The following is a 16,358-nucleotide window of genomic DNA, read 5'->3' on the forward strand; positions in this document are numbered from 1 at the left end:
AAATAAATACCATTTTCCAATATAATGCTAATTAATACATATAATAAGCCATTTTATCAAAGAAATTATTTATAAATTGCAAATAATTCATAACTTAAAATTATAACACCTGTTATAAATCTTCCAAGTTCTAATTATACATATTATTTTTATATACTAAAAAAATTGTATTTTTCCCATTTTTTTATATTTCTTTTTTTTCAATGTCCATTTACTGTTTATGATTAATCTTTTTAGTTTAATTTTTCTATAAATATAAAATATTACTACAATATATTATTTGTGAATTTGCAAATTCAAAAAACTTAATGCAATAAATAAAAACCTTGTCAAAAATGTATAACTTATAAAAAAAACTCAGTGAACCCTTTAAATGTTTTATATATAAATGCACTTACTTCTATGTTTAACACCTAGGAAATAAGTTTTATAGTATAAACTCTCTTATATATTTCTATTTATTTTTTAACCATGTACGTAATCCTAATTAATTTAAATGAAGAATTTTGGTTTATGATAAAGTGGTTCAAAATCAATTTTGTCATTAGAAGAAACAACCTCACTCTCAATTAGAGTTGACCTTTTTTGTTGGAATGAAGATTTCTTGTTTAACCATTTGCATATATCATGATTAAAACAAGAAGTAAATGGTTTTACTTCAAAATTATAGGTCTTCCTAGTTTGCTTCTCCTTATTTATTAGTAGGATTGGATAAGGCATTAGACTCATTACTCTCAGACCCAGGTTTGAGTTTCAGAAAGTTCAGTTTCTGTTTTATCAGTCATTGATTGACTCTGAGGTGAGGTGATCTTTTTACATTAGATCTTGGTGGAACTCTGTGGGTACCTGTGAGTTAGGAGAAAAAGCCTAGTGATTAGTATGAATAGCTAAATCAACTATTAACCATTCACAAAGGAACATTACTTCTTTATGAAGTACTGAACCCAAGACTGAAATTAACTATAAATTAAAGAAATAGTTGTTCTGTTAAATTATTCTATTGTTGATAGAACTTATTTATTATCAAACCATTCATCATCTCTTTTGGACCCTTTCATGTTGGACTTTGCTATCCCAAACAGTGCTACAATGTATTGGAGGATCCATTCTTTTCTACAGCATGTCTTCATTGAAAGAACTATAAAGTACTTTTGTTAATGACAAAATACATGTGGTTAAAAAATTAAAAATGTTAGAAGGTATAGAAACCTATTTATGGTCGAGAAGGCTTGAGTTCAGTAAAGTAGCCTTGAGTATTTATTCTTGTCCTTATAATTCAAGCCTACTCTGTACTAACCAAATTGCCAACAAATCCAAAAGTAGTATGTATCTTTGTTTATTATACTTTCATTAAAATCTATTTTCAATGTGATTATGTACAACTTGATAAAATTTAGTAAAATAATAGTGAATTTCTTAATGTTCAAATTTTAATTTTTTAGTTACGAACAAACCGGAGAACTTATAACTTTTGTGCTGCTGATTCCTCATCTGCTCAAGAATGGATTGAAAAGCTGCAGGCTTGTTTGCAATGAATTTTTTCTAAAGCAATTTATGTTGACTTTGTAATGTAACTGTAAGTTTAATGATATATAAATGTAAATATAACTTATTTCTTTGTATGGTTACCAACTCCAGAGCTACCGTTTTAATATTAACCCTTTTTCACATATCAGATATGTAAATAGCTCATACTATAAGTAAGCCTTCTCTAAAGTATTAGATAAAAATCATTGAAAAATTGTTTATATTTTTTTATACTCAATCGTTAAATAATTTTATAGTTTTGTAGTGTATTTAATTAATGTGAAATAAAGTTCTTTTATTTGATGTATAAAATTAAGTATTTGTAAAGAATTAGATTTTTTTTTTATCATAAAACACCAACATAATATTGTTCAACTCCTTGTTTAAAAAGAAAATTTGTGTGTGTGTGTGTGTGTGTGTGTGTGTGTGTGTGTGTGTGTGTGTGTGTGTGTGTGTGTGTGTGTGTGTGTCTGTCTGTCTGTCTGTCTGTCTGTCTGTCTGTCTGTGTCTGTCTGTCTGTGTGTGTATACATACTAAAAATTGATTCATTGTACATAGATTTGTTATAAATATGTAGTATATCAAGCTTTGTTTATTGAATATTGCTTTTTTTTTTTTTTGCCAGTTGATATAAAAATGTAAAATAAAAAAAAAATGTGAATAGTTCTCATATTGCTTTAGATATTTTATTATATCTTTTTCAAATTAATTTGTGATATTCTTTTAAAAGATAATTGTGATTATTGGATTATGAGGTACTTGCCATACTTGTAAGTATTAAAACAATCCATCAAAGTTTGCAAGAAATTGGCAGTAATTAATGTATATGATATTTTCATATCATGAATGATAACTGTACATTTAATAAATACTCATTTCAATATTTTCTCTTTTACGTATTAATGTTACCATTTTTGTTGGTTGTGTTTAACATGAATATTTAGAGGTGGGTAGTAGCTCTTAAGTATTCCACAGCAGTGCAATGAATAACTCAATTACATCAATAATAATTTGTTCTTTGTTTTCTTAATTCATGATAAAAAGTAATTTTTTTACTAGTCTGTTATAATATTAATTTTTGAAGAAAAAAATTGCAGACTTTTAAGTTTTAAAAATTCCATAAAATATGTATTTTTTGTTGTTCGTATAATAAATGTAAAAACTATTTTTTTATCATTCTAATGTGTTTGTGTATAACATCTAAGTTTTAGAGGATTATCAAAAAATAATTTTTGTAATTTTTATACTGACATTCCCTAAACTAGAAAAGCTTTATATTTAATTAATTTAAAAAAAAAAAAAATTATTCATAATGCCCTTTCTCATTTGTAGTCTTGTTGAGATAAATGTAGATAAGTGAGGAATCAGATTATGATTTGTTAGTTATTTTTTAAAGAATACAGTTTCTTAAGAAACTTTTCTATTGTTAAAATCATACTGTGTATTTGTGTGTGCGTGTGTGTGTGCACACATACACCTGAGGGTGTGTCGGTATAATGAATTTAGTGTTTTTTTTTTGTTTTTTTTGTTTAGATAGGGCATTATGATATACCTTTTCAATTACACAATAATTGAAGAAATTAAATCTATCTGAAATAGGCCGACTTGTGCTCAATTTTTTAAATAGAACTGAATAAATTTTTCTTTTACATTTATTTATTCTTTGTTATTTTAAATATTTATTTCATGTTGACTCTTTATATTAAATAGAGATCGATTTATTACAAATTTTCATGTTACTTATTTTCCACTGTGCTTTGAACCATGCTTAAAAAGCCATTGCGTACAATTTCATTCATGAGAAATCTAAAATAAAATTTAAACAGAAATAAGAAAAAAAACTCAAATAATTATTAACTATCATGATTAAAGGTTGTCACTTGAAGTAAAAATATATGTCAAAATTATTCATAGGTATTAGTTCATGTATTTATAATGTCATTTTTAATATTGAAAATATGTGACTGAGTATTCATATTATATATATATTTTTTGTTTTATCTTGTAACTGATCTACAAGTATTTTATGGAATAACAACTATGTACATTCCATATTAGTATTTATTTATTTTTTTTTTATTTAAAACCAAACTGATATTTGAAAACAAAATGTTTTATTACCAATCAATATGTGATAAACAAAATTAATATGATAAATAAAGATAAGGCTTATATGCTGACTAATGTCTGATTTTTTCTATATTTCCATTTGAGTTATGCTATAGTTACCAATCTATGAACTTAACAATGAAAAAAACAATATACTATAATGGTTCCTGTGATCAAGACTAGGTATTAATTAATTATAAAAATTTACTATACTGTTGAACATGATGCTCTAGGTCAATAAGAATGTCAACTGCAGTGTGGCTCACCAGCACAGTTAGCAGGGTATTGAAGTGCTGTGCAGACTCCTAGCCCAGGAGATGTAATAGCCAAATTTTATTTTATAAAGGCGAGAAAGTATGTTTTGGAAAGAAAAGTAATTATCTAATGATCTGATTTGATAAAAACCTTCCCTATTATATTATATATGAGTTTTGGCGAGACTACCATTACACAATATCATTAATTCATTTAATTTCTAAAAAGGTAGTCCATTTTATATAGGATGGTTTTCACAATAACACTAGTTGAAATTATTCTTAATTTGTTTTATCTCAGACAATGTTAAACCAAACATAGGGGGTATTCTAAAAGAACTAAATTAGTCAGAATACAACCTAAGGTTGGGAGAGAGGAGGATGAAGGTCTAATTCATTCCTCTTTACTATTTTTTTCCTTTCTTTTTTTTTCTGGCACAAAAACAAACCACACTTTTGAACCCTTTGCTGTAAAACTAGGAGCCAAAGAAATTTGAAGTCATAAGAAACTCCATCACCTCATTAAAATTTCAGAGACTCCAAGGAATATTGGGCTGGATGTCTTCCCATGTGGGTCTTAAGTGACAACAGCCTTGTAATCAAATTTTATAATTTTAGAGTTCACAGGAAACATCAACATCTCAGGACACTTGAGAGAATAGAAGGCAATAAGAGTGCAATTGACTGATTGAAAAGGGTTGTTATATAGGTGTTTTTATCAACTGTATCAACCAACTCACATTCCCCTCCATAAGGACATTAAATCTGAAATAAACAAAAAAATTAATGTAAGATAGTATACTTAAATCATTAGCAGATGGTAAATATTTTTTAGAATGTTTTTGTAATGTTGTATTTATTGTGTTATATAGTATTTTAATATATATATATGTAAAGTTAACAGTGTATATATCATAGAAACTAGCAATAACTTTAGTACTATTTTAACAATTGAACCACTTAAACCATTGAAACACTGAATTATTGAGTTCAAATAAAAATAGTTTAATCATTTACTATTTGAGTTTTATTTGACCGCACCCGGGCCATATTCCATTAATTGAACCACATGTTTACATAAAATACAAACTAATGATAATTTCTCTCATATGAATCTTGTGTCATTACTCTGTCCAACTACTCTCTATTTCAACGATATTCAGTCTAAACATAAGTTATATATACACTAATGAATTTTGATAGTAAATCAAATTTCAAGAAGAAATTATTTAGGGCACATTTTTGATTCACGTCCAGAAGGCTTAAACTTACAAAACCTACAAAATTGTATACGTTTTACATGCAACTGATGTGAAAAAGTCTAATGCAGTGCGTGCATCACCAACTAGCACGTACCGCCTTATATGGCGAAAATTTAAAATATAAATTATTTTTATGTTTCTAAATAAATTCCCATTTCAGAGTTTCTAGAGGTGCGAATAACGAATATCAACTTTGTTCTTGCGAAGAATACAGCAGTTTTACTATATATATATAAGTTACAAGCACTTGGACTGAAAGGCTTGAAGAAAAAGGAAAAGAGGGAACAGAATTAAACCGCACGCTTACTAGAAAGATACTGCTTTATTATCTCTGTGATACTCCTTATAGACATTATTGAGGTTTATTTACATGGGGAGTTAGGATTAGAGTTGTATACAGGCCTTGTCCAACCATAACTCCCCTCTACCAGTTTATGAACATGCCTCATAAACTCCAAAAAGATAACCATAACAAAACACAAAAAAAAACTGAAGACAAACTAACCTATACACAAAAACCGAAAACTAAAAAAATACACTTTTCATCAACTAAAATTAACACTTGAACTATTTAAAAACTAATAAAACTTGTCATTCCGTTCTTCTTACCATAAAACTTAGAAACACTAACGATAAAACTTTGGTATGCAAAAAAAAAAAAAAAAAACTTTTACATAGATGAGAAAACTCCAGATCCTATTGATTATTCATTATGGGGAACTTGAGTTGTTCTATGTGGACCGTCCTTCGTTTTTTTGGTTCTTTAATACTCTCTATTGTTACTATATTATGCTCTCTAATTGTAATCACCCTGAATGGCCCATCGTACCTTTGCGGCTCCTTACCCCTGTTAGAGCTCACTCTACGGTAAACCACTGTTCCTATACTAATTTTCCCTACAATGTCACGTACACCCCCGTTATGTCGCGCCACGCGCGTGGCTTTCTCCTTTTCGATTCTATCTCTCACCTTGTCCCACGTTTTTCTCAGTGCCATCCCGTTACCGACGATCTCCTCTCCGTCGATCACCGCGTTTCTATAATCGCGTTTACGCCCTCTAAGTCCAAAAAGAATTTCGAATGGAGCGAATTCCGTTACCGTATGCACGGAGTGGTTATAGGCTGCTATAGCTCTTATCATAGCCTCGTCTGGTTCTAGGCCCTTATCTAGCTGGTACACCCGCAAGTGATCGCTTAACGTACCGTGGAGCCTCTCTATACACCCCCCCCCCTGTTCTTAGGATGTCCTGGGGTGTTTAGATGCCACCTTACCACCAAAGCCTTCATTTCTTCTCTGACGTTGGCGTTATCGAACTCCCGTACCGCATCAGACGATATCCTTTCAGGTACTCCATAGAACTGGAACCATAAACGTAGCGCTCCCAATACCGCCTCGGCCGATCTTTCTCCAATCTGATGTGCCATGGCCACTTTGCTAAGAGAGGTCAATCACTGTAACCCACTTGTAGCCCCTCCAGGTGAATGTGTCGATTTGTAATTCTACTAACGGTGTGTTCGCTGTCGGTGTCTCCTCTTGTATCGCCTTGGGTGGGTGTCGGTCGTATTTGGTGCTGAGGCACACCTCACAGTTCCCGATTATCTCCTGAATCGTTTCCCACATATTCCACCAGAAATATTTCCGTCGCAGGGGTTGGTAGGTCTCATTCAAGCCTCGGTGATTAGTCTTCCCCTGGTGGTATGCCAAAGTGACCTCCCTCTGTTGATCTCTGTCCTGAACGGTTTCCACCATTATTAGGCAACGAACGAAGTTTCGATCCATTCCGATTTTCTCCAATGTCCAGAGCCGTTTTATCTTCTCCCAAACAACTCCATTCCCGACGTATAGATGGTATGTTCGCCCCGGTTTGGATGGATCTTTCAGCGCTCGGCAGATCTCATCAATCCTGACACCCGGTGCCGGCCAAATAGTGGTGATCGAAGTCTTTACGTATTTAGCGAAGTCCATCTTTATGGATCCGGAAGTTCTTGTCTTCCAAATTATTTGGTGTGATTTATCGTTCTCCACCTCCTCTAGCTTTTCCATCTCCGTTGGTCTTCCCTCAGTGGAGCTTTCGTTCTCGGATGATGGCTCATGGTCGTTATCCGTCGTGCTTTGCGTTTCTTCTTCCCCTGCCGCCCATTCTCGCAAAAACTGTCTCACCTCTTCTGAGGTCTGTGGTTGTTCCTCGTCTATTGCATTTACGGTGAGCGCGCGGGATAACCAGTCAGGGACTACATTTTCTTTTTCTGGTTTGTAGTGGATTATGATGTTGTACTGGTTGAGCAGTTCCTGCCATCTGGTGACCCTAGCTGAGGACTCTTTAAGCTTCCCAACCCATTGAAGCGGTCTGTGATCTGTATGTGCCCAGAATTTCCTACCAAAAACATATAGGGATACACACACACATAGGGACGAAAATGTTCTACCGCCCACACAATACCTAACAGTTCTCGCTCAAGTGCGCTGTACCTTGTCTCTGCATCTGTTAACCGCCTACTAGCGTGCGCCACGGGTCGCTCTCCACCCTCGCAATCCTGCGACAGTACCGCCCTCAACGCTTACTCGCTTGCGTCCGTAGTGATGATAAGTTCAAAGTCCGGGAATGCCAACACCGGTTCCTTCTGAAGCGCCTCCATGCATTTTCTAATATTTCCCACCATATCGGGCGTCACCTGCACCCTATTTCCCTTTTTCAGAAGGTTGTTGATGGGTACCAAATACCTGGCCATCGCCGGTACGAATCGTCTATAGTAATTCAGAGCTCCCAACAAACACCTGATTCCCTTAATATCCGTTGGAATAGCCATTTTCCTGATCGCTTCTTATTTGCGTCTGGCCTGACTCCCTGTTGCGATATTGTGTGTCCTAAAAAATTTATCTGGTTTCTCCCCAATATTGATTTTTCGCTCGATAACTTTAATCCAAATTTCCGGACCTGTTTGAACACCTTGCGCAAGTGGGACAAATGTTGTTCTTCCGTTTTGCTAAAAACGAGCAGGTCGTCCATGTATACCTGGCACATGGACTCGTCGATTCCCCGTAAGAATTCGTCCATCAATCGTCAGAACGTAATTGGGGCATTTTTCAGTCCGAAGGGCATCCTCGTAAATTCGTAATGCCCCCTTTCGAATGTAAAAGCTGTCTTATGCTGATCCTCCGGGTGCATCTTGATTTGGTGGTAGCCGGCCTTCAGATCTGAAGTACTAAAGATCGTTGCCCCACCCAGTCTATCTAAGATATCTTCTAGTCGCGGTATCGGGTATCTCTCGTCTACCGTGTTCTCATTAAGGCCCCGGTAATCAATTACTACCCTATATTTTTCTCCCTTGTCTCCCGGTGTGCCCTTCTCCCGCACCGCCCACAGGGGGCTGTTGTATGGGGAGGTACTATCTACGGTGATACCCTGTTTTTTCAGATTATCTAACTCTTCAGCGCATTTGGATACCTCCTCTCTTTTACGTAAGTAATTTTATCTTGTTTCAGGGGGATTTGGTGCATTGTTTGTCCGGTTGCCCCCAGTAACTCTCCCTCCTTGAATAAAATATCTGCTGCTTGGATCGCACCTATCCGTTTGGCTTCTCCTATTCGAAGCTCGTGACACCGATATCTCCTCTTCCCCAACCGAATCCTCCACAGGCCCTTGTTATTCCTAATCCCCGCACTTGCCTTTCCTAATAGATCGCAGCCTATAATAGCCTAATATTCACGGGGCATTTTCTCCACGATATGAACCCTCAATAACCCTACTTCGATCCCCCATTCCCGTAAATCAATGTCCGCCTCCCCTTCTACTCTACAGGGCCCACCCAGGGTGATTAATTGACAATGACATACCTGAACATCCATCTGGAATTTCCTCCCACCGCCGCTCAGCTTCCTCAGCGCCTCCCGGCACAGGATGGTGTGGGAGCTCCCCGTGTCCACGAGGCATCTCACGCCGCTCACCTTGATGATAGGCAGACCGCTGTTCTCTCCTTTGATATTAAAAACCTCTAATGTGCGGTCACCCCTCTCCTGGCACCCACCTCAACTCTCTTGCCATGATCTCCTTCCCTCACTTACTCGGCGCCATCTACTGCTTGGCGGTTTATTGTTCCCCCTCCTCTTCCTCCCCCCTCTGTTCCTGAGGCTTCTGAGGTTTCACTAGAGGACTCACTAGGTCTATAGTCCTCTCGTCTTTTCCGCCGTATCCGCTGGAAATTTATTTTTCTTGCCCTTCTGTACATATAAGGGCACTGTCGTGCTATGTGGCCTTCATTGCCACACTCAAAGCACCTAGTGCGTGGGCATTGGTCCACCAGGTGTCCTACTTTTCCGCACCCATGGCATTTCCAGTCTTCTTTTCCTCCTCCATTGCGTATTCTGCCCTGGTCTCGGCCGCCTTTCTCTATCCGTGCCTCTATCTTAACCACTATCCCTGGGTTCTCTTCTCTTCCATGCTGTTGATGGATTCCTTGTGCGGTGGTACGATACTCTGTTCCATCCTCCATCATCGACATCCATCCTTGCATCCTCCTCTCTAGCGCTCGCGTCGATCATGTCTTGAGCACATTCCACGAAAGTGCGGTCCCGTAGTAAACCTTCCCTTTTATTCGTCTCCTTAGCTAGTTGCACCTTCATTATGGAGTCGATAAAATTCATCTTCCAACTGACAACATCCGCTCCAAAAGTCTCTCTCATCTTTTCTGTGGTCAGATTAAACTGTCCTAACAGCGTGGCTGCGTACTGTCCGTTAGACTGCCCGTGCTTTCTCCTCTACTGCAGCATGTAGAAAATGTCATCCTCCTGGGACCATTTGCCTCCTCCATAGGCCTTCTTTAATCTTTCTTTCACTACTGCCCATGCTGTTTCCTCGTCTGCCTGAATATGGTTCAAAACACTTCGCTTGATCCGGCATATGATTGCTGCCTTGAAGGAAATCACGTCATTCTTGTCCAGCAACTCCTCTGAGACCTTGGCTGCCAATCTCTCCATGATGCGATCTCCACCTTTAATAAAGTGATTTAACACACCGATTTCGCCTGAGAACCGCTCCAAGTCTGAGATGGCTTTTCTACTATCCTGAGAGGTTACTGCTCTCACTTTCCTTATTGAATGAAATGTTATTAAATATTCATTAAGTTACTTTCTACGGTATTATCACCAATAAATATTGTGAAAATTAAATTTTACAGATTTGTTTGATAATTAATAAGTAGGGTAACTGGCCACAAATACAATTAAAAGTGTTTAGCCATTTATTGCAATCTGTCATGGTTTTTTATTGCTCAAATTACACAGTGATATTTCAATAGTCTTTAGAACAATTTGAGCTAAAAAAATACGTTGATAAATATCTTCAGTCTGTCCGCTTCTGAAAATGGAACGTTTTTATAAGTGAACGGCTCAAACTCCGGAGAAGACATCAGCAGTATGGTCCTCTTTTCTTGACCTGTAGATTATGTCATGATTATAGCTGGAGATCTTCTTATTCCTTATTTTACCAGGATGGTGATCGCTAAACATGAAAGAAACTGAGCGCTTGTCAGTGATGAGACCGAAATGACGACCGAGAAGATATTGCTTCCAACGATGCAAAGTTTCAACTATTGCGAAGGCTTCCTTCTTAATTGATGAATAATGCTGCTCTGAGTTGTTAAGTGATTGGGTGTAGAAAGCATCTGGACGACCCTCTTGAGATAATGCAGCTGTAAACGCAAAGTCAGAGGCATCCGTTTCGTCGGTCAAAGGAACTTCATTGTCAATCGATGATATTGTAGCATTTTCAATCTCATTGAATACCTGGATAGATTCTTGAGATAATGGGAATGAACTTCTGATAAGTACTTGTATCTTGTAGAAGCAGATAGGTCTCGAAGCGGTCTTGGATTGGTTTGATTGATTTTTTGACTGACGAAAAAACCAAGAATATGAATAGATTAAAGTGAAAATTTACTTTTCTTCATATTGATTGTGAGGTTATATTTAGCAACAGCTTTCATAAAAGTTTACTGACTCCAAATAGATGTCGATGCCTTGCAGGATTTCATTCTTCGCAATGGAGACTAATGAACACTGAAATCCGGGAATACCATTTTTAACTCCAAAGGGAATACGTTTGAATTGGTATAATTTCCCATCAGCTTCGAACGAAGTATATGGCCTATCATCTTCAGGAATGGGCATTTGATAATAACTGCATCCGGACTTTTCATAGTAAGAATTTTTGAAGTTATTATGAACATTTAGATCAACAGAGAGTTTAACAGTTTTCATTGGATTACTAAATCCCTTTTTCTTTCTGGGTTTCTTCTTCTTATTATTATTACCAGTATATTTCTTACTTTTTTCTTATAAATTATATAATTTGCAATTCACATTTTTTTCATCAATGTCCCAATTAGATCTATCTGCATTTAATCTAGGGAGTTATTCATCTTTTTCGTCGCAAAAATCTTCAATAAAAAGTATTTTCATCTTTTAGTCTAGTTTTTCTGTATCATATTCTTCTAATGTTTCTTAATGTTCGGCCCAAAATTCCGAATTACCATTTAAGGCTTTTAATTTCTGTAACCTTTCTACAGTCTCACCAGGTTTCTCTTTCTGCTTCTCCTTGATGTCTTGATGTTTCTTAGTCTTTCCTTGCACAATTTCAGTCTTCTCCTTTTTTCTATAATCGTCTGTGCTTCTTAATGATCCTTCTGTTAAAGTGAGATGTAAAAATTCATTTTTTATTGTATACATGTTGCTCTGTGGTAAACTGTGAATATATCGATTGTGCCGTTTGTAACGGTCAGGAATCTCCAGTTGGCATTCGGTACGTATCCATCAAGCCATTTTGTGTGTGATGTGTTCTCTGTTCTCACTACAGTAAGAACGTTTTATGTTATTTAACCGTAACTAATGAAACAGTAAAAACACTTTATTTGTGTCCACCACCCCCGCATCAACAGGTTAAGGGCCCAGGCAGTTCGCGAAATTAAAATTTGTAGTGAGACAGTAAAAATAGTTCGAGTTTAAATACAATGCTGTACTCAGATCCACATATTTTCCTAACCTATGGAAATTATCCATAATCAAAATGATTCCCAACTCAAAAGCCGCCAGAATACCCATCCTCTTACCGTCCTATCTCTCTGTTACCTATCATGGACAAAATCCTTGAGAAACTCATCTTGAAACGCCTGTACCCCATCCTTCATTCTAACCACATAATCCCAGATCACCAGTTTGGATTTCGAACATCCCATTCCACTATTCAGCAACGCCATCGTGTTGGTGATGTCTCGTCTTCATTGGAGCGCGGAATGTACTGCTCGGGTGTCTTTCTTGATGTAGAACAGGCTTCTGATTGAGTTTGGCACCCAGGACTGCTATACAATATCCGTAAATTCTTACCCCCAACATACTTCCTCATTATCCGTTCTTATATCTCCGACAGATTATATCAAGTAAATTACAAAAGCGCCTATTCATCCCTATTCCGTCAGTCTGCTGGTGTACCTACTGGTAGTATCCTTGGTCCTATCCTTTACACAGTTTTCACTGCTGACATTCCAACCCATCCTAACACTATCCTCACCACGTATGCCGATGAAACATGTCAATTGTCAGTGAACAATGACCCTTACATTGAATCCCAAACCCTCCAATCCCACATCACCACCCTTGAATAATGGTGCCAAAACTGGAGGATTAAAATAAATTCCAATAAATCCCACCAAATCACATTTACCCTTCGTCGTAAACCCATGACCTCTTGTCCTACAGTATCCTTAATTATACCCCACTTATTCCTTTCTAACAGATCCCTTACTTTGGACTACATCTGGACATCCAATTCTCCATGGCTCCACTAGACCATCAAATTCCTCCCGAATCCAATCCTTAGAGTTAAAAATCCTTCGTAAAATCCTTAATCCTCCGTACTTTGTCACAAATCAAGTCATCCATCAGGACATCAATGTCCCATATGTTGCCGATTTGGCCAGAACCAGATACCATTCCTTCCATGATAAACTTCCCAACCACCCAAATCCACTTGTTTCTAACTTGGCTTCTCCTTCATTACCTAATAATCCTGCTAGGCGTCTGAAAAGGAAATGGCCTCGAGGTCTTCTCCTCTAAAAATGTTATTGGAGTTCTATCAATGGGTAGATTCTCCACATGTTTGTATCATGTCACTATGTTACCTACAGAAAATTTACTTGTTGTATATGTTTAATACAGTTGTAAATGACAATAAATAAATTATTAAAAAAATAAAATAAAATACTTCGTGAAGTAAAAACAGTCAAAAGTTCGTTAGTAGTGCAACAGTAATATCGTAAAATGGATCTCAACAGTTTCAATGAAATAAATCAGATCGACAAGACCTGAGAACTTCCAAATGTGGAAATTCAAGATAAAAATCTTCTTAAAAGTCTACGGGTTGTTTGAGATAATTTCTAAAGATTTTGAGCCTCCCAGCAACCGGCAAAGTAATGAATATAAGGTGTATGTACTGAATGATGCTAAAGCCCAAACCGTAATAGTAACAACAGTGAAACAGAGAGCATTAACTCATATTTTGACTTGTACTACTGCAAGTCAAATGTATTATGAAATATGTGACATATGACATGAGAGAGGAGTTTCTCACCAAAAGTTTGCACTTTTGCAAACATTTTTTATTTCAAATTTAAGACTGGGATAGACTTGAAAATATGAAGTTACTAAAAAAACATTTATAAATGAGTTTAATCTTGATTCAGGTTCTGACGATGAAAGTGGTGACGCATTGATGGAAACGTTTTATGTTATTTAACCGTAACTTAGCCTTCACATTTGAATCGACCTTCAAGTTCACTATATAAAATCCCTTTGATACTTTTTTCCAACGATCATTTTTTATAATTTTCACATTGTCTTTAGTAAAAGTTACGTATCCACCGTTCCGAGTTATTATATCCACAGATAACAAATTCTTACTGAGATCTGGTGTGTACATCACATTTTTCAGTTGACACATGTTGCTCTTTACACAGCCTACAATTAACTAAGGCCGATTAGGAGTTATAATCATAATTGCAATGCCAGAACTCATTAAGCCATCACACTGCAAAACATGAACCATTTAGTTGAAAATCCTCACAACTCTGGAGTGTGCATCTTTGCCATTTTTCAGGGTTGTGATGAATGCTATCTCTACATTTGTTCTTATGTAGACTCAAACTGGAGGGCAATAAAATATAAATCAAATTCTTCACCTCAAAATGAAATTCTTATTATGAAGTAATAATAAAAAAAAAAAATTATGTTCAGCTTTCTTTAAGTGCAAACGTTTTTGTAGCTTAGAACATTTCGGAAAATAATTTTATTTTCACTCCTTATTATTATATTTTAGGTAACTTCAAAGTTTAATTAATTATATTCATATTTTTTTGTGTTTCACTGGAATAAAGAGTAGGTAGTTTGAGGTATGCACAGTAACAAGAGAAGAGAGAAAAAAAAACCTGATCATTCAAATCAATTTAAGTATAGTACTTAAATTTGTTGTAAATAGTAGTGTTAATGCCGTGTTTAATAATTCAGTTTTATATAGTATTTAATTCAATTATATTTATTTTTATGTGTTTAATTTTCTTTACAATTTTTGTTTCTTTGAAAAGAAGCATTTGTATCAAAATGATTAAAGAAGAAACCGTTGCTAAGGCGTCAGCGAGCGACAGTTCGGCGATCTATATTTTAAAATCAGTTGTTGTTAATTAGTCGTCTAACTAGATGACCAATTAATAAATAAATAAATTCCAGTTTTACTGAAAAACTTCCTGTTCCAGTAGTGAAGTTAGTTGGCTTTTTAAAAAAAGACTTTTTATCATACAGTTTGGTGAGATATAAAATATGTTAGTATGTAGTGACATGCTACCTTATTGTCTAGACTGAAACTATCACAACCTCGAAACCGTTGGCGCTTCCCGTCAAGACGAAATACTTCAGTTCGTTTCACCTTGGAGCACCATCTTCTAATTTTTCTCTAGCCATTTATTGTGTTCATTTATCCAATAAATGTAAATAATTTTATATATGAACAAACAATTACCATTATAGTTTTAAATATGTTGATTTAATAAATAAAGTTTACAAAAAAGAATATACTGCAATACAAAAAAGTTCTTACAGGCTCACCGGCCTTTGTATTGTTAATAGAATCAATACCCTACCGATGGTGCTCTCTAAGTAGCTTCTAGGGACAGTAAATGCAGTTTTCTTTAACTTAATTTTTTTTTTTTTACCGATCCCTCTAAAACAGAAAGAAACAGTGAATTAGTGAGTGCTTTACTGTGAAAAAAGGAAATAAATCGTGTTGGGTATTGCCTTTTCTACCTTTGGTATTTTAAGGTTACCTGTAATGTTTATTTGTTATTTATGAAATATCCATTCTAAATGGTACTATTTTTAAAATCCGGAGGTGAGGGGCCTCCTAAAAAAAATAGTACCATTTAGAATGGATATTTCTTAAATAACAAATAAACATTACAGGTAACCTTAAAATACCAAAGGTAGTAAAAGGTAATATCCAACACGATTTATTTCCTTTTTTCACAGTAAAGCACTCACTAATTCACTGTTTCAGAGGGGTCGAAAAAAAAAAAAAGGGACAGTAAAGAAGACGTTCAGTATATTCTTCCAATTTATTTTTTGATATGAAGTGTTTTATTTCAAGCCAATTTCCTTATGGTTACTTCCTCTACCTGTCCAATAAAAAAAAAAAAATGAATTTTTTTAGTGGTAGAAAATGCAGCACTTGTAGAGAATGACCCATAACGTCTATAAAAAACATATGTGATAACAACACAAAATACAAGAGATAACTATAGTACAATAATGGATTAATAAATCAACAGAAATAGTTCAAATGACAATACCAAACTGAAAAGTAGAAACTCATTACAGCAACTGCTCTTTCACCTCAATTTTGGTAGATGACATTTTTTTATTGATAATTTAGGAAATAAAATAAGTTCATAATTTCTTGTTTATCATGTCGGGGTTGTCTGGTCTTAGGCGATTTCTCCAGCCTGATATTTCTTTACAGAAGGCCCACGACAAGGCGTATTCATAATAAGTTAGAAAGGAAGGCCGTGCCAGGGGATGAGCCCTGTACACTGACGAAGGTATAGGAGGTCTGGGTAAGAGAGTCTGAGGCAGAGTAACAGTTCTAGTTGCCGAGATGAAGCGGACGGAC

The 16,358-nt window shown here is 35.5% G+C and overlaps 1 protein-coding gene across 1 annotated transcript in view; it reads left to right on the top strand.

Moving 5' to 3' along the window:
* Nucleotides 1-2,410, top strand: part of Sbf (SET domain binding factor) — a gene marked incomplete in the record, with an annotated part of 132,070 nt that extends 129,660 nt beyond the window's left edge. The window contains 1 exon segment of the mRNA XM_067050252.1: nucleotides 1,443-2,410. Within this exon segment, the coding sequence (XP_066906353.1) occupies nucleotides 1,443-1,535 (93 nt within the window).
* Nucleotides 2,411-16,358: the final 13,948 nt, after the last annotated feature.

Source organism: Halyomorpha halys, unplaced genomic scaffold, assembly GCF_000696795.3.
Source record: "Halyomorpha halys isolate HHAL.00 unplaced genomic scaffold, Hhal_1.1 Scaffold385.1, whole genome shotgun sequence".
Classification (NCBI taxonomy): domain Eukaryota; kingdom Metazoa; phylum Arthropoda; class Insecta; order Hemiptera; family Pentatomidae; genus Halyomorpha; species Halyomorpha halys.